Source organism: Kogia breviceps, chromosome 3 (genome assembly GCF_026419965.1).
Source record: "Kogia breviceps isolate mKogBre1 chromosome 3, mKogBre1 haplotype 1, whole genome shotgun sequence".
Classification (NCBI taxonomy): Eukaryota; Metazoa; Chordata; class Mammalia; order Artiodactyla; family Physeteridae; genus Kogia; species Kogia breviceps.
Genome location: NC_081312.1, coordinates 4,734,523 through 4,761,631, shown reverse-complemented (window position 1 = coordinate 4,761,631; position 27,109 = coordinate 4,734,523). Strand labels below are relative to the sequence as shown.

Genomic DNA, 27,109 nt, shown 5'->3' with positions numbered 1-27,109 from the left:
GAATTCATTATTAGAGTTCTTTTTTGCTTTTAGCCTGAGGGTATATAGTCCAAATGTATTCAGATGTTCCTTGGGCTAAGTTCTTTTTCTCTTTCCCTTTCAGTGTGATTTTGTTGTTTGTTTGAAATACCATTTGGTACATTGTTTTTCTTTGTGTTCTATTTTTCCCTTTTCCCTCCCTTCCTTCCTCCCTCCCTCCCTTCCCCGTTTCCTTCCTTCCTTCCATCTTCCATGTGAACCACTCACATATATATGCAAGTCAAATCTATTTTAAAAAGTTCTATTTAGAGAGGTATCCCCCACCCCCACACCGTTTCCTCTATCCCATCTGCCCACTTCCCAGCCCTGCCCTGTAGGTAACCAATCTCATTAGTCTTTGGCTTTTCCTTTTATGTTTCTTTCTGCTCAAATGGGTAGTTTCTTTCTTTCTTTCTTTTCTTTCTTTTCTTTTTTTTTTTTTTTGATGTGGACCATTTTTAAAGTCTTTATTGAATTTGTGGCAGTATTGTTTCTGTTTTATGTTTTGGCTTTTTAGCCCAGAGACATGTGGGATCTTAGCTCCCGACCAGGGATCCAACCCTCACCCCCTGCACTGGAAGGCTAAGTCTTAACCACTGGACGAGGGAAGTTTCTTTTTTCTCCTTTTTTTTTTTTTTTTTGTGACTGTGCCATGAGGCTTGTGGGATCTTAGCTCCCCGACCAGGGATTAAACCCGAGCCCTCGGCAGTGAGAGCATGGAGTCCCAACCACTGAACCGCCAGGGAAGTCCCTCTCCTTCTTTCTTCATGAAAGCATATTAGCATATTATAGATCCTCTTTCACATTTTGCTTTTTTTTCCCCGCCCACTTAACAATGTGTCCAATCAGGCCATACCAGTCCCTAGAGCTCCCCTGGTAGCTTTGTCACAGCTGCAGAGTATATTCCATTGCATTCTCCTTCCTTTTGGCTATTATTTGGGTACATGAGAATGAACTATACTGCGTGTATCTAGGTGCTGGTAATAGTACAGTCCTTCCTGGATGTCACCTCATTTCCACCTGATGGTGGAAGAGCGTCAATGTGCTTGGAAGAGGAAACTGAGGCTAAGAGTAGTAGCGCTGACCCCATGTTATGCTGACTGAGCTGGGTCCTGGGGCTTGAGGTCAGTGTGTGTGGTGCTGGAGATTGGGCTCATGCACGACGGCTTCATTACATGCCCTAGTTGCCCGTCCTCTGTCAGGAGACGGGGATCATCCAGAGGGTGCTCCTAAAAGCAAGGCTCACATCCCTGGGTGCCATGATCCTGGGGGAGGGAGGGTAACCCGGGAGAAATTGCTATGCATTCCATTTAGAGCTACTTTTCATATCATCATTCTAAAATTTCTGTTTGTGTGTGTTCGTGTTTTCTAATGTAGCTAATGTATCAGTAATTTCTAACGTATCGGTAGAATGGTATTTATGTACTCAAAGTTGTGTGCTCGAAAAAAAATTTTTTTTTAATGCTACTGAAAGAGTTGTTCTCTAATCTGTCCTGGAGTGGAAAGAGCCTGGCTGGGCCTTTGGTCCAGAGGTGACTCTTGTGACCCGACCTGTCCCTGCCAAGTGGGGTGAGGAGCTGGGCATTCATTGATTCATTTACTCAGTTCTGCTGGGTGGTGGGGTTGATGCGGTGAGCAGGAGTGCATTGCCCAGACCTCATCTAGTGGCGTCCAGTCCAGATGGGAACTCCCAGGCCTCTCAGGGAAGAACACGGTGCTGCGGCTCACCTAGGAGAGGCGCCTAAGCGAGATTTGGTGGTTGGACATGTCTTCCAGGGAGAACTGAGTAACAGCACAGGAGACACCTGCGAGCCTTCAGCTGAAGAGGGGCCTGTGGGAGGGAGGGCGCAGCTGTGGGTGGAGTTCACCGTGCACAGATCTTTAATCTCCCCGGGGCCTCAGTTGCCTGCTGTGCACCACCGGCCCAAGGGCGAGCCTTCTCAGATGAGTGGAGATGCTCCCAGCCCAGACTCAGGCGTCACCCTTCCGGACTCTTCTACTGACCAGCCGTGTGAGCTTGAGATGTGTAGTGTCTGAGCACGTAACTTTCTCCCTCTCCACTCATCTCATTTAACCCTCCCATCAACACAGCATTTTTTGCATACGGGATCTTGAGACTTAGGGAGGTGACACGCTTGTGGAGGGTCACACAGCTAGTTGGGGATTGAGGCCAGGCCGGAACGCAGGGCGGATGGCCAGGCCTGGGCGCAGCCTTTCAACGCAGACTGCATGCTTTTTACTTAGAATTCTCTTGCGCTTGAGAAAGGGGTTCTGTTTGCTTTAACAGTACTTTAATGTTTTTTTGGAATCCATTTCCTTTGTTTATTTTACAGCAGTAAAATTTGCAATAAAATAGTTTCGCATTGAGCTTACATGTTTTAATGGTGTTTTAATGGCCTCTTAATGGTGTCTCCATGGATTTGCAGTCAGATACTTTTGTTATCCTAACTTCCTGGTGGCCTGAGCGCCCCTCCAGGCCTGTTGGACAGCTCTGCGATGGGTGCTGCGTGTCTCAGGGCAAAGGGGCCTCTGTGCACTGGGGAGAGGAGAAGGGGACGTCGGCCGCCCGGGCGCCTGGGTTTCACTTTGCCACGTCACTGGGTCGCTCCTGGGGTTGTTTTCCACCTAGCAGCGCCTGACCTGGCATCATCTATGTAGAAGAGAAAGTCCGAGTCTCTGCCCCCCAAGTCCCTGGGGATGTGGAGGGCGTGCACCCACCCTGGAAGCCGGGACGCTGACCCCACAGGGCCTCGGTTCGCTAGGGTGCCCGGCTTGCAGTTGTCCCTGTACCACACCATATGCTGGACCATCTGTCTGCCTTTCTGTTTTGGAAAACATGACACAACAGTTAGGGTCTTGCCTGGTGGAGCACAGGGCCTCAGCCTTTTGGGTGCCCCCAGTGCTTGGAGTGGAGCAGGGGCTCAGTGCTTTTGCTCATTGAGTGAATGAATGAATGAATGAAGGCGTGATTCATATGACTGAATGCTGAAGACGATGATAAGAAAGGAGGAGGTGTGCTTCCCTGGTGGTGCAGCGGTTGAGAGTCCGCCTGCCGATGCGGGGGACGCGGGTTCGTGCCCCGGTCCGGGAGGATCCCACGTGCCGCGGAGCGGGTGGGCCCAGGAGCCGTGACCGCTGAGCCTGCGCGTCCGGAGCCTGTGCTCCGCAACGGGAGACGCCACAACAGTGAGAGGCCCACGTACCGCAAAAAAAAAAAAAAAGGAGGGGGTGAAGCCCAGTCCCGGGGACTTCTGTTCAGGACGAGCCCACTTGTTGGCCTTACTCCTGGGACAGTGTCCAGCTGCAGAGAGTGGGTCCCTTCATCTCTACCGCCATCCAGCCTCAGCCCTACTTTCTTCTCGGCTTCAGCAAGACCCACCTCCGAGGTACCAGCCGGCGCTTGGCGAGGGCCGCGCCTTGCTGTTGAGGGGGTGCCGGCACCCAGTGCGCGGTGCCCGTGCGCTAGGAAAAGCCACTCAAAGCTGGGCTTGCACTGCCGCTCTGGTGCTCCTTAGCTGGGTGGCCTTGGACCAGGTGGGTGCCGGGCTCTGGCACCTCAGTTCCCTTATCTCAAAGCGGGGGCAGCATGTCCCCGTTTGCAGAGAGTGGCTGTGGGGACTTGGGATGCTGTGTGTCCTGCCCAGCACCCAGACACATGGACATTAGTTGCTACTATCATTATCGTCATTACTAGTACTGTGCCACCCCAATGCGATTATCTGCTGTCCCCCACTAGCACCCCCCCCCGCGTGTTCCCCCACAGCCCTGGCGCGTTAGCTCTCCCTCAGTGAGACAAGAGAGATGCTGGCGTCAGTGTGTGTGTCTGCTACGCTGCTCAGAGGCCCCAGCCGATGACTGAGGACCGAGGGTCGGAGGGGCTTGAAGGGAGCGGCCGCCCTCCCTTCTTCCTTGCCTTCTCTCTCTCTTCTCTCCTGACGCACCACACTTTTCTCAAAAGAAAAAAAGAAATGCTTTGAGTCAGGGAGAGCAATCCCCAGGGCCCTGTTTCACACAATTGTCCCATTTCTAAACTTGAGTTAATAAGAATAAACAAAGTAGTAGGTGGATTTGCACAGAAGACTATTCTGACGATTATGTAAATATTTATGTGCTCCGGCTTTCGCATTTTGTTACTGATGTCTAATTTCTGAGTCTCATAATGAAGTGTAATTTGGAGAAGCTTTGCAATGACAGGCACGGAAGTGAATAATTTGATTTGTTCAGTAAACTTGGTTCCAGCTCTTCCTTTTCATCAGTTGTTTTAGAACCCCTTCAAGTTCTTTGTGATTTGACAGCCGCTTTGAGCCTGATAAAGATATGATTCTTAAACATTGCCAGGAATTCAGAAGAGGTTTATAATATTGTTGCTTAGTAAGAAAATGCATTCATCGGCAGGATATAAAATGTATGGGCTTCAAATGGATTTGAGTTTGTAGTTTTAGCCTTCTGTGCTCCTGCCATTCGTGAGGCTATGAGTAGGGTTTTTGCATCAGGTTAAGTAGAATTAAATGAGCTTCTACTGAGCGCCCACTCCCTGCTAGACACAGTCTCCTTAACCCGTGCACCGCCCGTTCGCTGGCAGTGGGAAGTGAGCTAGCGGAGGCGCCGCGAGGTTCTGCCCCGTGCCCCCGCACCTCCAGCTGGCCAATCTGTGAGGTGGGGCTCGAAGTTAGGGCTGAGGCTTATGCTCTTTCGGCCCCAGCTGATGATAGGCAGAGCTGATTAGGGAGAAGAGACAGGTTGAGTGGCTTTGCATACGTTACCTCCTTTGATCTTGTCTAATCTTCTCAACCACCCTGTGAAGTTCAAGTTTGTTACATTTCCTTTACTTTTACATCTGAGGAAACTGAGGCTCGGAATGGTGTGGTGATATGCCAGGTCACAGAGCTGGTGTGAGATGGAGCTGGGATTTGAACTCAGAACCCTCTGGCTCCAAAGCCAGCATTCCTTCTAGAGCTCCTGGGGGCGGGGGTGTGTGTGTGTGTGGAGGGAGTGTCTGCATTTCCTCCAGCATGTGGCTGACCACCTGCTGTGAAAGTGGCCTAGCACTAGTGACTGGGGCACCTTCCAGTAAACCGAGGCAAGGGGAGGTATGGAGGCGGGGCTGGCCTTCGGTTTCCTGGGCACCTCCTCACTGTGCCCCAGCCAGGGCCATCTGTCCTCTCTGACCCTCACTTTTCCCACCGGTGAGTGAACGGCCATGATGACACATCCTGGGGTGTTGGTAGGATTACAGATAGCGTGTGTGAGGCACCTGGCTGTGTGTCTGGCACGTGGCGGGCCCTACAGTGAGGGGGCCCTGCCCTTTGGAGACCTGCTCGCCGCCGCGGCTGAGAAGCTGCCATTGCTTCAGCCCCCGGACTCCTGTGCGTCACGGAGCTGATTGCCAGCCGAGACGGGTGATTCATTCGATGGCAGTCTGTGTGGCATTGTGTAGTTCAGCCTGGCACAGCACCCCACACCCACAGCAGGTATTCAAGAGCCATTAGTGTTTATGAAGATGATAAAATTGCTGAGACGGAGGGAAGCCATCAAAATAAGAGCCTTTGCCTGTCTTGTGAAAGTTAACTTGCAAACCTAATGACTGTTGGGCTGTCGAAAAAGTGTCATCTGGGTTTCTCACTGGAGATGGAACTCTCTGGAAGGGCAGTCAGGCAGCCCCTGATTGCTGCGCGGGGGGCGGTGCTTCTTCTATGACAGTGAGTTGGAGAAATTAACAGTGGTCTCTGAGGAGCCGTGCTCGGCTTAACCCTCTGAATGGCAAAAGCTTTCAAATGGATCCTGGAAATAGTTGTATATTCTTCATACCCCGCCATGTTTTCTCTGAAAATGAAAGCGATCTTGAATGTTTGAGGCTTTGGTGACAACGATCCCTCTCCTTCGTAACGCATGTTGCAGTGGTTGGGAACAAAACCAGCACAGCGTGTTCTGTGCGGTAGGCGAGGCTGAGAGATTCGTCCAAGCCCCACTTCTGTTCGGGGGGGAAACAAGGACCCCAACTTTTGGTCCGTGTCCAGATCTATGTCAAGGAGAGGATTCATTCTTTAGAAACAAATGTGAGTAACAGTCCCTGAATAGTCATTTTCAAGTCGTTCTCTGATAAAGATAGAATGCTTAATTTAGGCAAATTTAATGGTTTCAGGGCATTTGGAGTATTCCCGGGGTAGAAAGCAATGTTTTCCTTATTCCGTTTCAACCTGACTTCATTCCTCTTTGTGTGTTAAGTGTCAGTTATACCAGGGGAGCATTTTCCTCTTGGCTGCATTTGCACCTGGCAATTTGTGCAGGAATTCCTTGATTGCAAAATAGCTGCTCTCAAAATGCAGACAGGCAGCCGCACTCAGGAGCCCCTTGGCCACGGGCAGCGGGCTGGTGCCAGACACCTGGGTTTGAGCCCTGTTGGGGCACGCTGCTTAGCTGTTCTCAGCTGCCGTTTGCTCGCTTGTAAAATGGGGCTAGGATGGGACCCCCCGGAAGGTTCTGGGGGCCACGGAGGCTGGCTAGTGTGATGCGGTGTGTTAGCTCTGCGGGGGCCGCACCGGGCGCTGAGGGACAGTAGTACAGAAAGACAGGCCCCGGCCCACTGAGGTGGAAGGAGCTCGTGTGTCCAGGGCTGCGCAACACCCACCTTTCCCGGCGACCTCTACCTTCTGGGGTATTTAGAGGCTCGTTCCTTGTTTTTGTTCCCTTTTCTTATGTAGGGAGAGTCGGAGCAGCAATTCTTAGGTCAGATTATTTGGAAGATCCATATTACCACTGATTATTTACGAAGGGACAGGCCAGGGGGAGGTAACCAACTCGATTGATTTGTCAGCGAGGCAGCTGGAAGGATGTGTGACAAACAGACCAAGCTGTCATTTGGCCAGAGATTGTCAGCACTGGGGTTGTTCCCCCAGGAGAGCCATGATAACAAATGTAATTGACATTTTTTATTAACCCCGAAATGATTAAAGATGCCACTGCTGAACTTGTGTCAAAGTGCCCGGTCCCTGGCATTTTGAACAAGGGTTCTATGTTGGAGCCAGTAAACAGCCTTGTGTTTACGTCCTGCTCGTCGCTTTAATCAAACAAGGCACACAGAGCTCTGCCTGATTTGGTCTTGAAACCAAGCCAGGGAGCCAAGGCTCGACTTCCTGGCTTAGGTTCTCAGAACATTCTGGTACGAGCGTCACGATGGACACTTAGAAGGCGCTCTGTTCATTGATCCACTTAGGCATCAAGCGCTAGCTGAGCTCCTACTGTGTGCTGGGTGCCGAGGTGTACAGAGGTGTGGGTTGGGGGCCCTCCTCTCGAGGGAGGTGTCACTACAGAGCGGGGATGGATAAATGTCCATCGCTCATCGCGTGACCGGAGCTGTTGGGACCGTGACCGGGGCTGCCCTCGTTGCCAGGGGAGTGGGGAAGGTGGCACAGGGGTGATTTGGGTCTCAAAAGGAGGGCGTCTCCTCACCAGGCATGACTCACTCACCTCAGGGGCTTTCCAGGCTGAGGTGGAAGCAGCCGTGCCTGGGGTGAGCGGGCACGTGGAGGGGCGTGAGGGGGGAGGGTGCAGGGCACATAGGGCCGCTGGCGAGAGCATCCCTGCAGATGGGCTGGGGGCTCAGTGGAGAGCAGCACGGGCTCGCCGCTTCCTCTCCTGCCGCCGAAGTTACTGAAGCTCTGTGCGCTCAGTTTCCTCATCTGTGAAGTAGACGCAGTCATAGTCTCACATCTGTCAGGGCTGCTCTGAGGATGGAATGACCCTGGGGGTAAAGGTCTTGAGCAGCCAGAGCCTGGCAGAGGGCCGGGCACTCCGCAGGCCCACCGATGGAGGAGGAGGAGGGGGGTTTGCAGCGATGCGGAGCCCTCACTCTGGCTCTGTCAGGTGTTTTTATTCCATTTTAGAGCGGAGAAACCTCATCGTAAGAGGGTCACGCGGCTGCCCAAGGTCGTACACGGCTGGGAGGGTGCCAGGGGGGCTCCGGTAAGAGGAGCGGGCTTGTGTAGCAAGGGGGTTAGGACGAGGCCCATCACGGGGAGAGTCGGTTTGTCGCACCGCCCCCGAACGGAGCAATGGCTCGGATGTTTCTTGAGCACCCGCTTTGTGGCCAGCTCTCAGCTGGGGGCTACACACATTTCACTCAGTCACCGAGCAGTATTTAGTCGGCACCGACTGCGTTCCAGGTATTCTAGCAGATCCAGAGTACCCTAGTGGGTACCTGGTGGGGAAAGAAGGAAAGAAAAGAAAATTATGACATGTCCGGCAATGCGGATAATTGCCACTTCAGCCTTGAAATAGTGGGTACGTGTCATTAAAATTTTATATCCCAGCCCCCCTACAGCCCCAGCTAAAGCCCCCTCTGTCGCCCTCCCTCCCGTACAGACTTAGAAGGAGATTTATCACTTGTGACTTAGACCTGTTGCTTGGGAGCCTTTCCCATCAGTTTGATCTCTTCTCCCTTTTAATCCTGCGGCTGGCAGGATGTTGCAGGGGCAGTAATTTAATAAAAGTTTGCAGTTTGTAAAGCAGCTGCTATTCTGTGTACTAAGCACATTTGCCAGCCTTTTCAGGGAAACCTCCAAGCTGTTCTAGGAACTTGGCGATATTGCAGGAAAAAAAAAGTTATATTTAATAACATTTCATCCTTTGGGTTCTGCAGCTAATAGAAGCGTAAATGGGAGCCATGTCTGAAAGCCATTTCTTTATGTGATTCAGAGAATCAGGACTCTACAATTACCCCGTGTATGAGATTTATGAAAACATTAATGCCTAACGAGAAGAAAACATCTTGGTAAGTTATTTAATTTGAAGTTGCAGGCCTGGCCGCTGGTTCCTAATTCAGACCTCACGCTCTGCTGTGAGCCCACAGGCGCTCACTGCCCTCTGGCTGGCCCAGGAGTGGGGGTGGGGCAGGGCAAGGCGGAGCTGGGTTTGAATCTCATCCATCTGATTCCGAGCCCACCCCTCGCTCCCCACCCCTGCACGGGCAACCTCTTTAGGTTTGTAACGTGTGGCAGCTGCATGATCTGCAGGTTAAGAGACACACGTTTAAAAAAAATTGACGCGCCACATGCCTTTCCTTTCTTTATTTCGCTTTCCCCTGAACTGACATAAAAAGGAGAGTCACACACAAGCAGATGTCAAAATGACTGCCGTGCGTTGCCTCATCAACTGGCAAAGCCACCGAATGAATCAGTCCCGACACCATTTCTGTTTATGGCAGATGCAGAGCAGGAGCTCGGGGGTGGGGGCCGTATATTTTCCTGTTTTCGCTGATAGCTGAAGCCTTAATTCAAAACCAAATTAAGTCCTTCAGCTGTCACTTGATCGTTCCCTCCGATCTTTGGGGATAAACATCACTGCTCCTACCTCGAATCTCTTCTCTCTCCTTTTCCCCAAAGGTATTCCCCCCTTAATTTTTTTCTCTTTGCCCAGAACTCAACATTTTTTTTTGACAAAAGCATGCATTATTTAGAGCCTGTCGCTTTCTGAAGTTCTTTAATTACAGAATTAAACCAAAGTAATGACAGTTTAATTTGTTCTTTCATTAATTGGGAGCGCTCCGGGCTGATGTGAAATGAATGCATTTGGAAAGCATGAGGAATGTGCGTTGAGTGATTGGAGCATGGTAATAATAATCGCTGTCGTTTAACGCCTGGCACTGGGCAAGTTGCTCTTAATGCCTATTCTCGGTTTATCCTCCTAGCCACCTTGAGGAGGGGGTCATGCTTCTCTGTCCTGCAGATGAGATCTGGAGGCCAAGGGAGGAATGATAAGGTGAAGTTCGCCCGGGTGCCCGCGGGGAGAGTCAGGCCCGCGCACCAGGGCAGGCCGCCGAGCCCCTGTCCTGTCCACAGCACCACTCGGTCCTCAGGCCCAAGCAGTGGTCTCAGTTCTACAAGGAGCTGCCCACGGGGAGACAGGCGCAGCCTCGTGGGGTGTGCCTGAGAAGCACGCGCCTGTGCCCGGCTGAATGCTGAGGCTGAACCCATGAAATGGAAAGGAAATGAAAGGAAATGGAAAGGAAATGAAAGAAAATGAAAGGAAAGCTGGGCAGGAGAGAGCTGATGCTTCACTGAGGCTGCTAGTGGTTTTTCTACTTTGAAAGTAGCCACGGGGATGCAGAGAGGCGTGCTTGCAAGCGCAGCCCGTTCCATTTAGCTGTGGGTCAGGAAAGCTGCCCCAGAGAACCACACGACCTATGTCCCTCTGAAGCCTGTGATTCAAGGTAGAACCCAGGTGTGGGGGGCTCTGTCAGGCCTGGGCTCCTGGGCTCCACCCTGTCCAGGGCCCGGTCCAGCTCTGCTCTGGCTTAGGACGGGTCTCATCTCCAGCTGAGGCCAAGGCCAGGGCAGCTGCTGAAGCCAAGATGGCAGTCATCAGGGCAGCTGCCTTTCCACGGACACGAGTGGCCCGGGCATCCTCCTCCTGACGCTGGCCTCAGGGCCCGTCAGACCTTTCGATCCTTCTGTGCAGGCTTCGGATGTCCCCGTCATGTCTGCACTGGCCCTGGGCTGGGGCTTTGGTACTGGGCTTCTGGGACCGAGCTGAGGGTGGATGGACCCTTGGTACCTTCACTAGTGCAGCTGAGCCGTCTGGTCCAGCCAGCGTCCCGAAGGGAGGCACTCAAGCAGGGCCTTACTTTGTAGGGTCTCAAGTCCTGTTTGCTCCAACAGAGGGTCATTTCGGCAGCAGGTGGTAAAAGACAGGAAAGAGAACAAACGGCCAGTGGCGCCTTCCTTTGTGCCTTGTACTTTACCGTAATTCCCTCTGAGCCTCCCTGCAGCTCTGGGAAGCGGTAGGCGTGGCCCCATTTTCTAGCTGTGGACATGGCAGCTCAAAGATGTGCTCGTCTGCTCAGGCCATGTCAATAGAAGGGGCACAGCGGGGTTAGGATCCGGGGTGTCTGAAGTGCCCTGTGGAATGGGACCTTGATGTCCTTGTTGCTTTCACCCGGTGTCCCCAGGCCGCCTGCTTTTTGCTCTCACGGTTCCCAACCCCCGGGACTCTCAGAGCCCCGCACTCTAGTTCCCCTGTGAACTTGGGATTTTATTATTAATGTGTTCTCTGCAGCGACGTCGAGATGAATTTAGGATTAGAGGATTCAGTTACACTTTATTATTGTTTGCCATTAAAAATCATGCACATAAGACACAGAATAAAGCAACTTGTATTGTTTTTGGACACCAGGTTTACATGTTTACTGCAAGAAAAATGACACCAAGCGCCTTCAAGGTGGCAATAAGATTGTGCCTCAGAGCCTTCGCTTTGTTGGTCTTTATTTATAATTTATGCCACGACAACTTCCAAAAGAGGTTTTAGACTAGTTTATCATGAGAACGTACAGCACAGCAAGAGGATTTTAAGGCTTACTGTTGTAGAGATGAAAAGAAAGCCCGAAAGCCATGTAGCTCGGGGGAGGGGGCGGAGGCGGCAGCACATGCTGTAGCCGGCTGACCTGGGCCCCGAAATTGCCGGAAGCTTCCTGGTCGCCAGAGCTGAAAGGAGACCTGCCGGGTGGCAGGCTTCACATTTTTGGATTAACAGGAAGCTTTCCTCCCCCTTCGTTGTCAAGCCCTTGGGTTGCCTTGTTGCGCTTCTGACTTCTCTCTGGGGAGAAGTGGGCACGGAGCCTGTTTGGGAGCATCTGGACGGAGAAGGGCTGGCGTAGAAAGAGACTCTGTTCCATCCTGACCCGAGTGTCGGAGGCGGTGCCGGGGAGCCGTTACCACGCCTTGGAGTTTAGAACCCCGCACTTGTGACTTGGTGACGGGGCTGCCTGGGTGATGCCAGCCTGAGGGGGAAGGACTTTAGGTCGGCCAAGGAAAAGGAGGCTCAGTCCACGATGATGCCAAGCCTTCAGTTAACTGCTACGTCTGGCACTTCCCCAGCACTCTGACCCCCTGGTGTTTCAGCCCCGGGCCCACCTTCCGGCTGGCCGGGTGGGAAGGATCGGCCGAGGCCCAGTCAGAGTCCAGAGCAGAAGCACCGTGCACCCGCCCCTGGGGTCCCCGGGGGTCTTCACAAATGATGCGGCGTCACAGCAGGTACACGGCCGACCCTGACGCTCAGCATCAGTAAAGATATATAAATCACAGCACGTGGTACACTCGATGCAGGACTGGTAATAATTAACTTACAAAAGAGCAGCTTGGAAGCTAAGCGGCAGTTGTCCTGCTTTCCTCTTTCAAAAAAAAGTTGGAAGCCACGTGCCGTATCTGAAAGCTTGTGAGCAAGAGTGTAGGAGAGACAGATTGACTCATGGCCGGATGAGCCTTCTGTAGTCACGGCAGGTATTGCTGAGCACACCTGGCTCTTGGCGGAGCTGCTGTTCTCTGATGTGTGAATCCTTGTTGCTGTCAGCACGGGTACAGGTAAAGGGATTTCTGGCTGTTAAACTCACAGCCAAGCAGCTTCTGGAAATTACAGGCTGTGTGACCGCAAAAATCATTGACTTCAGTGCTATAGACTTATTATTATCCTATTATATAACTCTTCTTAATCCTTTAGAATCACTTGTTAGACTTTTATAGGTAACATAATTTTGTGCTCATTGAAGTAATGTCATTATGCAGACTAATTCAAGACTATTAGAAATTTGGGGGACACCATTTATAATACCACCGAATGCATTCCAGGTACAGTTTGTTAGGGAATAATGAATATTCAACCCCCAAGAACCCCAGGCCTGGGCATGAGCTTGGGCGCTGAGGAGGTTTGAGTTAACCGAAAGCTACTGGAAACTGGTTAGTTAGTCCTTAGCTGGCCCTTTGAGAAGCCATTAGACTTAGGGGTCGTTTCTGAGAAATAGATTTGAGATGCGTAAGTGTACTACGATTTTATCTGGGGGCACCAGCCTGGAGATTTCGTAAAGATAATTTCTGGGGAGCTCACAGCAGTGCCTGCAGCGGAGCAGGGCCTTCCGCTGCCGCCGGGCCTGGTGCGCGTGCGCGCTTTCCGGGGGGGAGATGGGACTTGTTCCTTGTCAAGTGTCAGCAGCTCTTTTATGGTCTGTGAATTGAGCAGATCAGAACCATCTCCTTGTCTTTCAGGAGGGATCTGGGGGTGATCTGGGCCGAGGGGCTCAGCCTGCTACCACCCCAGGTGTGAGTGCTCTGCGCTTGTCTACGCCTCATGCAGCGCTGTGGGGGCACCGCTGGGCGGGTCGGGGAGGTGGCAGAAGCCGGGCCTGCAGAATGACATCTCCGTGGCCTAATGATCTTCAAAAACCATTTGTGAGATTGTGGTAATGTATCTCCCAGACACAAGCAATTTACTCCTTCCCACCGTGCTGAATCAGGCTGTTAACTCCTCTTGCTGTGTGCATATAGCTGTCGGCACCAGGGGGAGATGGTTGAGTTCAAGGCCCCTGCCACAGCCATGCGTGGCTCTTCTGGCATTGATGAGTAACTGCACTTTTGAAAATGAAGTTTTTAAGAACACTGGAAAATGTTAAGGGAGGAAAGCAGGGTGCCAAATTGTATATTCAGTAAGCTCTCAGGAAACACCAAGCATGCGGAGAAAAATACTGGCGGTGCTGCCGGCAGGGTCACAGTGGCTCCGTCGTCCGAGTGCGAGGATTCGATTCAGTGTCCCCTTCTGTACTTTTTCAGTCCTTTACCTGCTTCCCACTGCCTAGAGTGGCCACACCTGGCACCCAGGCGAGGAGCACCCCACGGAGAAGCACACAGATTTGGACACTGGCCATGAATTCTGGGCCCGTTACTTGCACATTGTATAACCTTGGGCAACTCTCTTCATACCTCAGTCTCTTCATCTGTCAAATGGCCCAGTTACATCTACCTCAGAGGGGCGCTGTGAAGATTCCACCACTCGGCTCAGCACCTGGCAGTGTGGGGCAGGTGGGGGTCTAAAGAAATGATAGCCCCGGGCTTCCCTGGTGGCGCAGTGGTTAAGAATCTGCCTGCCGATGCAGGGGACGCGGGTTCGAGCCCCGGTCCGGGAAGATCCCACACGCCGCGGAGCAACTAAGCCCGTGAGCCACAACTACTGAGCCCACGTGCCACAACTACCGAAGCCCGCGCACCTAGAGCCCGTGCTCCGCAACAAGAGAAGCCACCGCAATGAGAAGCCCGCGCACCTCAATGAAGAGTAGCCCCCGCTCGCCGCAACTAGAGAAGAGCCTGCACTCAGCGTCAAAGACCCAACACAGCCAAAAATAAATAAATAAAATAAATAAATTAAAAAAAGAAAGAAATGATAGCCCTTGTGGGGGTTATTATAAAAGTGCCTGTGTTTCTTTCATAATCTTAAAAACATTATAAATAAATAATGGGAGAAAGGAGTCATGACTGAAAATGGAAGAACAAAGCAGTCCATCTAGCTGCACAGTGCCACTGACCCCTCTGTCCCGACCCCAATGACCACTCTTTACTTGTCTTCAGGAAGGAGGAGGCCAGATGGCAACCGGTGCCACATGGTGCATCCAGCCCTCCCAGAGGGAAAGCATGGAGCGCGACGGGAACATCCACTGGGATTATATCCCGGATAGTCAGGAGGGCTTCCTGGAGGAAGGAACATCTCAGCTGAGACTGGAGGGAAGAGTAAGGGCCAATGTGGCGGAGAGGGAGGAACTTGCTTCGAGTACAGGGAAGGGCATGTGTAAAGCCACAGGTCGCAAAGAGCAAGGTGAGTTTGGGAAGCCTAGCTAGAGGGCGATGCGCAGGTGAGGTGGTGGTGAGAGGTGAGGCTGGGTGGGCGAATGGGTGGCTCTCAGGTCAACCGGAGGCTTTCCCGCTAGACTGGGTCCATTTGCAACCCCCACGGAGTCCCTGAGCGTGGCCAGCAGAAGCCCACAGCCAGATAAGGCCTTAAGGCCAGAAGGCTCTGAGCGTACCTCCTTGCTGGGTGTCTGCATGCGTTTTAGGGTGAGGGGCCCGCGTGTTTTGTTTTGTTTTTTAAAGCATATTGAGAAATCATGATGAGAATGACCAGCCCCATCCAAACCCCCTCACGGAGGGCTCGTGAGAACCGTGGCTTTGGCGGGCAGTGTGGGCCCCGTGGAGCCTGCCCTCCGGGCTGCCCTGGAAAGCCTCTTTGGGGAGCAGAGACAGCCTGGCGCTGGCCTGTGGCGGTTGCCGTGGCAGCAGGGCCCGAGTGGCCTCACTTTCCGAGAGTGGTCACCCTGTTGGGGGGCCCTGCCCTGGCTGGCGTCAGGTCGGCTGGGGGACTTAGCTGGGTCTCCGGAAAAGCCGTCAGGAGGTGGCCCCTGGGGACGAGGCTACGTGTGACAGCCCGGACACCAGGGCTCCCCGGCCTGGGCCTGCACAAGGATTAAGTTGGAGGCCCCTGGAAATAAGTCAGACCGTGCTCTCAGGGGCCCCCACTCAGTGACTGCTGGCGTGCAGGCCATCCCTGCCCGTGGGTGAAGCAGACAGGCTGATCGCGAGCTGGCCCCTCCCCCGGCTCAGGTGGCGGGTGTCCCCCCTCCCCGCCACTGCTGTCCCTTGTCCCCAGCCTGCCTGCCCTGCCACTCCTCCAGTGGTGCCCCCTCTGCCTGCAGCACCCCACCTTCTCGGCTTCTCTCCTTCCACCTCACTGCCACTCAGGTCCACCCCCAGGTCCCGGTGACACTTCTCCAGAATGACGTCCAGTGTGTCCTTAGCCCTGGCCTGCCCCCTCCCCTCTGGCCGTCCTCTTCACGGGTCTCCCCGCAGGATTCTGGCCTCCTGGGCGGCAGCCAGACTGTTCTTTCAAAAGGAAAAGCTGACTGTTGCTTTTCTTGCCCGTGTTTAACCCTTCAACAGCTCCCCATCTTTTGTGGAGGGAGACGCTTCCAAGGTTCTCCAATCTGTTTTGCCCACCCCTGCCGCGCTCCCATCCACGTGGGGCCCCTGGCCCCTCTGCAAGCTGGCTCTCCCCGCCCCCTCACCTCCCGCCTTCCTCAGCAGCCCGCCCCCCTCCCCAGTCAAAATTAAGCTTCACCTGCTATTATTATCTCTTGGAGGCCAGCTCTTTTCTCTTAGCACTGTCCCCAGTTGTAGTACCTGTTTGTACATTTGCTTAATATCTTTCTCTTTCATTAGACTCTTGTGAGCTGTTTTGTTCCCCGGAGATTCTAGCAGTGAGCAGTGTTCTTAGCACATGGTGGACCCCGAATAAATAGATATCTGTGGAATAAGCCCGATGAGTGAATGAGAGTTGCCCAGTTTTCAAAGCCTCTGTTTGCACATCTGTAAAATGGAGATAACTGCCCTGCTGACCTCATGGGTCTATGTGAGGATCACATGATTCCGTAATTTGGAAAAGTACCGTGGAAAGAGATGCACAGAAGTGAAAGTATCATATTGTGACTCCTTCTAACCAGGTCACAGCCTCCTCTTTCCCCGGGCGTTGTTTGAGAAAGAGTACTTCTTAGCATAAAAGAGTACGAAGCCCCTATTGATGATCTGGGTTCAGGGTAGGCGCACCACGGAGGAGAGAGGCCTGCGGCTCAGGGGCAGATGTGGCATTCAGCCTGGAAAAGTCCCTAACTGCCCTTCCTGGTCCCCCTCAGGTGGGCTGGTCTGGAAGAGCACCTGGCAGTGTTTAAGCGAGCTCCCGCACTGAGACCTAGAGCGTTCTACCTATGCTGATGGGCTGCGGTAGTGCTTAGAAGCTGTGGAGGAGGGGGGAGGTTTGAGGAGACTAGATGGGCTTTCCAAGAGAGATAAAAGGTGGTGTTAGAAGCTAACTATCAATAAAACTAACATTGACTTCTGGAAAAATCCTACAATGGATCTGCGTTAGAACTCTTGGTTCCAAGTGATAGAACACTCCATTCCTAGTAGCTTAAAGCAAAAAAGTGAATCTGTTGGTTCAAGGGTGACAATGCCGAGGGCTGTTCAGCGTCAGGCGTGGATGCACTCAGGGGTCAGATGTCCTCACGTCTTTGTCTCAGCTTCTCTGTCTCTAGGTGTGCCCTGGTCCCAGGGACACGCCACCCCTGTGGTGGCTCCCTTTCAGCTTCAGGGCTACTGCTTTGCAACCCCAATGGAGAGGAAACGCCTCTTCCCCTCTACTGCCTGCTGCAGCCCTGGGCTTGTACCCCACTACCTCGGATTGTCCAGGCCCGGGTTAGGTGTCCTTCGTAGAAGCTTTGAGCCAATGCCTCGTGTAACACACTAACCGAGTGGGGCATGGGTGGTTCTCCAAGGAAGGTGGGCGAATGGACACTGGGCAAGCGGTAGAATCCATGGCACCGCAGGACTGAAAGGTAGATGTGCTTGCTGGGAGCCAGCATTCATTCACCAGAACCATTCATTCTTTTTTGAGTTCTTAGACTCATAGGATCTGTGTATATTGAGGCCAGAGACCAAGTGTATCTTGATTTGGAAGGGCACCTGCCACTCATGGGGCTCAGGTCTTTAGAATCTTGACGATTCCATCTCATCCTTATTTTGCAGAACAGCTGGAACCGCAGGTCCTCCTGGTGCCAGAGACCCTCAGGCTGTTCTTGTGAACATGGCGGGGTGGTGGTGGTGGGTGTCTACCATGCGATATAGTCCAACTAGATGGCCGTGGCTTGTTGAAAAATAGCACCCAACCTAAAGAATTAATGATTGACTTCTAGAGTGGTGGAGGTTTCTCACGCCCAAAGGGCATGATACTTAGCATTCTTCTGTTCCACAGCTTAATAATAAACACATTGGGTAGCATTGCAGAAGGGAGGTCTGCTTGTCCAAGCTATAGAGGACTCAAAACTAGGATAGCCATCCTTTGGTTCCTCTGTCCGTTTGTCTATTCATCCGTCCCTAAAGGGCTGACAGTGGGAAGAGGGCTCAGTCTGACTTTGTGTTGTATTAGTCCAGAGAACTGGATTAGGAGCCGTGTTTGGGACCGCAGAGCACATTGCAGGTGGGAGGTGGGTGAGCGTTGACGGTTAAGCCTGAAGGCTGTCCAGCCAGTCTGCCTCCGTCTGATTCTCTGATCCACCTCTCACCGTGCGACCTGGGGCAGATAACCTCTCTGTGCTTCGGTTATCTCTACTGTCAAATGATGTTTATAATAACACCCACCTCATACTGTGCGGTAAGGATTGAGTTAATTCTTGTGAAGTGCTTAAAAGCACGCCTTACGTGTAGTACGGCTGAATGCATGATTACTGTTAGCTGGAGGTAGGACGTGAGGTGGTATTTTGTCTCAGAATAATGTCCAAAATTGCAGTGCTCTCAGAAGGGACTCCAGCTCCTCCTGGAGTCGTGTACTCCCCACCGCTGGACAGGTTGCACCACCTGCTGGGGACGCTGCAGGTCCTCCCCACTCCACAAGGAGGGTGGAGTGATGACCTCTAGAGCCCCTGCCTCGATTCCCCACGCATTATTCAGCAACCTCTGCGAGACATCTTGCTCTTAATCCTTTATTACGCAAAGAAAACTCTTTTTTGCTCCTTTACATCCTCTGCTGGTAATTTAAAACTCCTTCCCTTTGTTCTGACCTTATTGAACAGAGAGAATAATTTCTTGGAATTCTCTGTATCATGAATGCTCATGTACTTACAGATTCTGATCAAGTTTCTCCTCAACCTTTACTCTGAGGGAACTTGCATCATTTGGTATAGAAAACATTTTAGGGAGCACTTAGGAGGATGGTGTAAGATGAAAATGCTGCCTTAGCTCTCACTATTTTTGCAGATACCAGCCGAGGTACCCTGCTCTTAGAGATTGAGGTGAAATTGGTCCAAACTCCTATACCATGTATGCTAGGAATGCTGCAGGCTTCCCAGGCTCTATACAAGTTTTCCTGAAGCTGACAGGGGTGGGGAGAGTGTTGTGCACGGGATTATTTCCTTGAATCATTCCTGTCTCCTCATTCATGCCTGCAGTAAATGACATCAGTTTGTAGATCACACTGGCCTTCTCATCATCTCTGTGACACAGTGACCCACCCACGCAGTGAATGCTCCAATCCCCTGACTTACCTAAATATTCCTACCAGGATTCAGGATGTGGGGAGATTTTTACTGAAGTACTGGGGTGGAGATGAGGAGATAGGGTGGCATATTACTCTCCATTACTGCAAACCAGATGCTTAAAATTAGATATTAGATTTGATTTCCAGTAATGAAGGAGCAGTTCCCATCAGACTAACCTTCCCACAGCTGACAATTATAAACTCTGAACAAAAGCAACAGCAAACTACCCGAAGGTATTGGAGCACAACAAAAAGCAGGCAGACATAGAAGAGAGTCTTCCCTCAGAAGAAGGAAATAGCACTGGATGAATTTCCTACTTTTATGTTTCTCTGCCTGAGGGTAGGCTCCAGTTTGTGCCAGGCAGAGCAGCTAAAAGTCAGATAGAAAACCTGCAGTGTTACTGGCTTGAAGAACTATAATTTGGGGCAACTACAGCAGCTGGAGAGCGATGAGGGAAATCACAGACAGGAAAGAGTCAGAGCGGGGGGAGCCACAAATTCTTTGTATAGACTCTGCCCAAATCTCTGATGACTCCTGAACCCATGCATGGGGCAGATTCTAAGCAGGTCAGCTCAGACTAAGACAAGTGAATAGAATTTCTGCTGCTGCACACAACAGAGGAGACAAAGTTTGGAATGTGAATAGAGTCAAGTTAGCTTCCTGTTTTAGAAAAAGTTGGTGTTCTTCAGAGAAACATAACAGAATCCAGAGTTTATACAATGTAAATTTTGTAATATCTAATATTTCACCCAAAATTACTCAACGTAGAAAGAAACAGGAAAGAAAGAAAGAAACCCATATTCAAGAGAAAGAGTTTCTCTCCAAGATTATCCAGATGTTGAGATTAGCAGACAAGTATTTTAAAACAGTTATAAAAATGCTCAGGGACACAAAGGAAAATATACACACAATGAATAAAAAGATAGGAAATCTCTGTACAGAAATAGAAACTGTAAAGAAAAAAAAAAAGGAAAGCCTAGAACTGAAAAATATAGTGTCTGAAATAAAGAGTTTGTGCTTTGGACTCCATTGTAGAATGGAGATGAGAGAAGAAAGAGCCAGTGAACTTGGAGATAGAGCAATAGAAATTATTCAACTTGAAAGCAGAGAAAAAGAATAGAGGGAAAAAGAAACAGATACTCAGGGACCTCTGGACAATATCCAGAGATATTTGTCTAATATATAATAGTATATGTATAGTTTGGAGTCTCAGAGAAGTTGAGAGACAATGGGGAAGAAAAAACTTTTCAAAGAAATAATGCCTAAAAACTCCCCAAATTTGGTGAAATATGTATGTTTACAGATTCAAAAGAAAAAAAAAAAAACCAAAAACGCTGCAGATCCCAAACAGGACAAATATAAAGGAAACCACACTGTGGCATATCATAGTCAAACTTCTGGAAACCAAAGCTAAAGAGAACAATCTTAAAAGTAGCCAGAGAGGGACTTCCCTGGTGGCTCAGTTGTTAAGAGTCCATCTGCCAGTGCAGGGGACACAGGTTCGATCCCTGGTCTGGGAAGATCGCACATGCCTCAGAGCAGCTAAGCCCATGCGCCACAACTACTGAGCCTGTGCTCTGGAGCCTGCGAGCAGCAACTCCTGAGCCCACATGCTGCAACTGCTGAAGCCCACGTGCCTAGAGCCCGTGCTCCGCAACAAGAGAAACCATCGCAGTGAGAAGCCCGTGCACTGCGACGAAGAGTAGCCCCTGCTCACCTCAAGTAGAGAAAGCCTGTGCGCAGCAACGAAGACCCAATGCAGGCAGGCAGGCAGGCAGGAAGGAAGGCAGGAAGGAAGGAAAAGAAAGAAAAAGAAAGAAAGAAAAAAAAAGTAGCCAGAGAAAAATGAGTATCATGTGGAAGGGAATAATGATATGAAAATGACTGACTTCTCTCATCAGAAACAATGGAGTTCAGAGACAGTGGAATGGCATCTTTTTAAAATATATATATTTATTTATTTTCTTTCTTTTGGCTGCCTCGGGTCTTAGTTGTGGCATGCGGGATCTTTTGTTGTGGTGTGGGGGCTCTTTGTTGCGGTGCGTGAGCTTCTGTCCAGTTGTGGTGCATGGGCTTCTCTCTAGTTGTGGTGCGCAGGCTCCAGGGCGCATGGGCTCTGTAGTTCGCAGCACGCGGGCTGTCTTGTTGAGGTGCGCGAGCTCAGTAACTGTGGTGTGTGGGCTTAGCTGCCCTGCGGCATGTGGGATCTTAGTTCCCTGACCAGGGATTGAACCTGTGTCCCCTGCATTGGAAGACGGATTCTTTACCACTGGACTACCAGGGAAGTCCCTGGAATGGCATCTTTAAAGTGCTGATAGAAAAATAAAAATTTCTCAACTCACGATTCTGTATCCTTTAAGAATGAAGGTGAAATAAAGATATTTTCAGATGAATGAGAAGTAGTTGAGAATTCACTGGAAGCAGACCTGCACTACAGAAATGTTAATGGAAGTTCTTTAGGATGGAGGAATATGATACCAGATAGGAACTCATATGTTTAGGAAGGATTGAAGTGGCTGTCAATGGTAAATATGTGGGGAGATATAAAAGACTATTTTTTCCTTTTAAATTAGAAGAATACATATGACTATTTAAAGCAAACATTTTCACATTGCATTGTGGGGTTTATAACATATATGGGTGGAATACATATGACAACTATAGTGTAAAGGATGGGGGTTGGAGAAGACATTTATGGTTGTAAGCTTCTTATATTTTCTGTAAACTGGTACAATTTACTATAAGAAGACTTTAAAATATTAAGCATGACATATATACAATGGAATATTACTCAGCCATAAAAATAATGAAATTGAGTTATCTGTAGTGAGGTGGATGGACCTAGAGTCTATCATACAGAGTGAAGTAAGTCAGAAAGGGAAAAACAAATACCGTATGCTAATGCACATATATGAAATCTAAAACAATGGTACTGAAGAACCTACTGGCAGGGTAGGAATAAAGACTCAGATGTAGAGAATGGACTTGAGGACATGGGGGGGACAGGAAGCTGGGATGAAGTGAGAGAGTAGCATTGACATATATACACAACCAAATGTAAAATAGGTAGTGGGAAGCAGCCGCATAGCACAGGGAGATCAGCTCGGTGCTTTGCGATGACCTAGAGGGGTGGGAGGGAGACTCAAGAGGGAAGGGATATGGGGATATATGTATACATATAGCTGATTCACTTTGTTGTACAGCAGCACTAACACAACATTGTAAAGCAATTATACTCCCATAACGATGAAAAAATAAAATATTAAGCATGTATATTATAATTCCTAGAGCAACTGCTTAAAAAAGGTTAAGAGGCGTAGCTAAAAAGCCAATAGATAAAATGAAATTCTAAAAATAGGTATTTCAAAAGAAGGCAGTAAAGGGGTAAAAGAGGAATAAAACAGAGGTAAAACAGAAAACTAATAGCAAAATGGTAGGTGTAAATCTGCTCATATCAACAATTTCATTAAATGTACATGGACTAAACACTACAATCAAAAGAGATTGTCAGAATGGATACAAAAGCAAGACTAAATTATATGCTGTTGACAAGAGGTGCACTTCAAGTAAAAAAGAAACAAATAAGCTTAAAGTAAATAGGTGGAATAAAGGGATATCATCCAAATAGTAAGCATAAGAAGACTGGAAGTATTATAATACTAACCAATAAAATAGACTTCAAGACAAAGGGTATTACCAGAGATAAGAGGGACTTTTCATAGTGATAAAATGATTAATTCATCAGGAAGACATAACAATCTATGAACCTAATAACGGAGATTCAAAATACATGAAAAAGTTTTCATAGAATTAAAGGGAGGATAAACAAATCCATAGTCATAGTTGGAGATATTAGCACTCTTCCGTAAGTATTTGATAGAACAACTAGACACATCAATAAAGATGGAAGATTTGTATAACATTATCAACTACCTTAACTAAACTGACATTTATGGAAACACTATACATAACAATGCTGTGTACAGATGTTTTTCAAATTCAAATAGTACTTCTCTAAGGTAGTCCATGTGCTAGGACATAAAGCAAATATCAATACATTTCAAAAAGTTTAGGGACTCCCCTGGTGGTCCAGTGGGCAAGAATCCATGCTCCCAATTCAGGGGGCCCGGGTTCAATCCCTGGTCGGGGAACTAGATCCTACACGCCTGCCGCAACTAAGAGTCTGCATGCTGCAACTAAAACGTGCCGCAATGAAAATCCTGTGTGCCACAACTAAGACCCGGCACAGCCTAAATAAATGTAAATAAATAAATATTAAAAGAGGGTTTAAACAATAGATAAGCCTAGTCTTTGATCACAGTGGAATTAAATTAATCATAAATAATAATAAGATGCTGAAAAATAAGAAAAACTCCATAAACATTTGACAGGTAAATCGCGTACTTCTAAATAACTTATGGGGATTTATGCTTTTGGCTAAGATGGAGTAATAGGGACCAGATTTATGCTTCCATCTTAAATAATTAAAAGAAACATGTTGGGGCTTCCCTGGTGGCGCAGTGGTTGAGAGTCCGCCTGCCGATGCAGGGGACGCGGGTTCGTGCCCCGGTCCGGGAGGATCCCACGTGCCGCGGAGCGGCTGGGCCCGTGAGCCGTGGCCGCTGAGCCTGCGCGTCTGGAGCCTGTGCTCCGCGGCGGGAGAGGCCACAACAGTGAGAGGCCCGCGTACCGCAAAAAAAAAAAAAAAAAAAAAAAAAAAGAAACAGGTAAAATATAAGGAACAGTGGTTTTCAGACACTGAACACCAGGTAGCGTAGACAGTGATCTCTGAGAGAGGGGAAACAATATGGGATGAACCCCGAGATTGTTGCAGCTTTTACTGCCTGATGAGAGTTTCTGGACTACAGCACAGGGAGGAGAAACCCAGGTGGGTCCCAGTGATCTTCCTGAATCGAGGAGGCAGAGCCGGAATCCAGGAAGGGCAAGGCAGCTAGAGTTCTCAGAGCTGTCTCTAGAGTTCTGGTTCTCAGAACAGAGAACCAGAGACTAGAGAGCTGCCCAGAGAGAGAGAGAGAGCTCCAGAGCCTATAGGAGGTTCCCTCGAAGTCTTCAGTGAAACACTGATCAGCACACGTGTACGAAGAGGCTCCCCGAGGTGGGGAAAGAGCCACTTGAAAGGAAGAGGATGAACAAATCCCCAGAGCTCACAGGACCAAGAATACTTCATATTCCCATAAGCCAGAGTGGGAAATCCTTGTAATTTACAAGGGTATTGCCTCTGGAATGGAGTAAAACAGCCCTAAATAAATGCTGCTCTTGTTCCTCCTATCAAAGCTTAGACACTATCCTGGCAAGAAGTGAACTGTTTCCAAGTAATTTAATTGTGTCCCAGAACAAACCTCAAGACTATTATAGGAATACAAAAATTAAAAAAAAAAATCCACTAAAGTAAAATTCACTGTCTTGCTTCCAAACAGAGATTACAAAGGCATGTGAAAGAAGAAAAATCTGAACCATGATGAGAAGAAAAATAATAAATAGAAACATACCTAGAAATGGCAAGATGATACAATTAGTAAGTAACGTTGTACCAGCTGTTATAAATATGCCCTATATATACAAAGAGGTGGAGAAAAGCATGAACACAATAAGGAGAGACAGGGAAGACAGAAGAAAGGTCCAACTCGAACTCTAGAGGTGAAAAAAAATGTTTTGGATGAAAACTACACTAGATGGAATTAATTGCAGATCATAAACTGTAAAAGAAAAGGTTAGCAAATTTGAAGACATAGTTATAGAAACTATCTAAAATGCAGCACAGAGAGTAAAAAGCTTGGGAAAAAAAATAAACAGAGCATCAGTGAACTGTGAGATAACTTCAAGCTTACCCAATATACATGAAATTGGAGTCTTCAGAGGAAGAGAGACCAGAAAAAATTATTTAAAGAAATAAAGGCTGAGGGCTTCCCTGGTGGCGCAGTGGTTAAGAATCCACCTGCCAATGCAGGGAACACGGGTTCAAGCTCTGGTCGGGGAAGATCCCACATGCCGCGGAGCAACTAAGCCTGTGCACCACAACTACTGAGCCTGTGCCCTAGAGCCCACAAGCCAAAACTACTGAGCCCGCGTGCCTAGAGCCCGTGCTCCACAACAAGAGAAGCCACTGCAGTGAGAAGCCCGCGCACCGCAACAAAGAGTAGCCTCTGCTCACTGCAACTAGAGAAAGCCCACATGCAGCAATGAAGACCCATCACAGACAAAAATTAAAAATAAATAAAACAAATAGAGAGAAAAAATATTTTTTAAAAAGAAAGAATGGCTGAAAGTTTTCTAAATTTGATGAAAATTAGAAGCCCATATATCCAAGAACCACGATGAACTCCAAGCATGAGAAACATGAGGAAAAAGTTTACCAAGGTACATCATAATGGAATTTCTTATAATCAGTGATAAAGCTAAAAATCTTAAATGCAGCCAGAGAGGGAGAAAAAGACAAGTTACATACGGAGGAACAAAGATAACAATGGCAACAGACCTCTTACTGGAAATGATGCCAGTGAAACCGCATACTTAAAGTACCAAGAGAAAAACAAACAGACCACTGCTAACCCAAAATGCAAAACCCAGCAAAACTTCTTTTTAAAACAAAGGCAAAATCCTGTTTTAGACATTTAAAAGTTGAAGCAATTCATTTCCAGCAGACCTGCACTAAAGAAAATGTTAAAGTTCTTGAAACAGAAAGAAAATGATGCCACATAGAAATTACATCTTCAGGGCTTCCCTGGTGGCGCAGTGGTTGAGAGTCCGCCTGCCGATGCAGGGGACGCGGGTTCGTGCCCCGGTCCGGGAGGATCCCACGTGCCGCGGAGCGGCTGGGCCCGTGAGCCGTGGCCGCTGCGCCTGCGCGTCCGGAGCCTGTGCTCCGCAACGGGAGAGGCCACAACAGTGAGAGGCCCGCATACCGCAAAAAAAAAAAAAAAAGAAAAAAAAAGAAAAAAAAAAAAGAAATTACATCTTCACAGAGGAATGATGAGCGCCAGAAATGGTGAATATGTGGGTAAATGGAAATACTTTTCATTTAAAACTCGCTTTAAATGATGATTTATCTTTAAAGTAAAAATAATAACAATGTTTTGTGGAGTTTATAACATATGTAAGGTGTAAAATATATGATAACATGCATGAAAGCTGAGATAGGAGGAATGGTGTATATTGTTATTATGCTTCTTATGATTCTTTTTTTTTTATAGCCAATACTTTATAATAACCATAAATGGAGTATAATCTCTAAAAAGTTTCAATTACCATGTTGTACATCTGAAACTAATATAATATTGTAAACCAACTCTACATCAATAAAGAAATGAATGCCAAAAACGAAGAATTTGTTTATAAAATGGGTAACATTACCAGTAATTTTTAAAACTATTGGTCTAATACATACACTTGTGCTGCTTTTAATATCATTCAACTGTTTGTCTGATTTATTTTTCATTAAGATATAATTCACATACCACAGAGTTCTTCACCCTTTAAAGTTTCCAATTCACAAAGTGTGCAGTGATCACCACTTTGTAATTCCTGTTTGTCTGACTTTCTTTTTTATTATTTAAAAAAAATGGAAAACCAAAAGTGTAATTTTCCTTCAATAAATATCATTTGATCCTTAGGCAGTTTTGCTGCAGAAAGTAAAGTCCGTGATTTTAGAACGATGGCAGCAATTCATCAACCGAGTAATCACTTTTCACACAGTTTCAATAATTGCAGCAATTTCCTTGAACTGTCTGTCTGTAGATATTCTGAAACTGTGGAATTGTCATTTCGAAGGACTTGTTCTTTACTTGGCCTGAATGATCTGCCACTTTGAGCATCACTGCAACATAAGGATACTTAAGTGATCTGCAGCTGTCTGAGCTCACAGCCATACCCAGCTTCCACTGAGAATCTATGAGCTGGTTGGTGACCTTGGCCTTAGCGTCCAGCTGTGGTTCGCTACACCCCTCCATAGCAGCACCCCGGAATCCCACCACCCACTCAGGTGGAAGCTCCCGGGGCCGATTCTTATGATTCTTAAGGCAAGTGCTAATATTACTTGAAGGAAGACTGTGATAAGTTACAGATGTATGCTGTAAGTCTTAAAGCAAGTAGTAATAAAACAAAACCAAGATCTATGGTTAGTAATCTAACAATGGGAGATAAAATGAAGTAACAAAAGATACTCAATCCAAAAGAAGGCCA

General features: G+C 48.6%; 1 protein-coding gene and 1 pseudogene across 9 annotated transcripts in view; one reads left to right on the top strand and one right to left on the bottom strand.

Annotated features, from left to right (window-relative positions):
- Window positions 1–27,109, top strand: part of WDR25 (WD repeat domain 25) — a 180,406-nt gene that overhangs the window by 87,388 nt on the left and 65,909 nt on the right. The window contains exon 1 of one of the 9 annotated variants that reach the window (XM_067027757.1): window positions 14,114–14,646. The exons of the other annotated variants lie outside the window; for them this stretch is intronic. Within the exon in view, the coding sequence (XP_066883858.1) occupies window positions 14,572–14,646 (75 nt within the window). The 5' untranslated portion in view covers window positions 14,114–14,571. Of the gene's footprint in view, window positions 1–14,113; window positions 14,647–27,109 lie in introns of those variants that run through there. 9 annotated transcript variants of the gene reach the window in all.
- Window positions 26,616–26,916, bottom strand: LOC131753290 (COMM domain-containing protein 6 pseudogene; annotated as a pseudogene).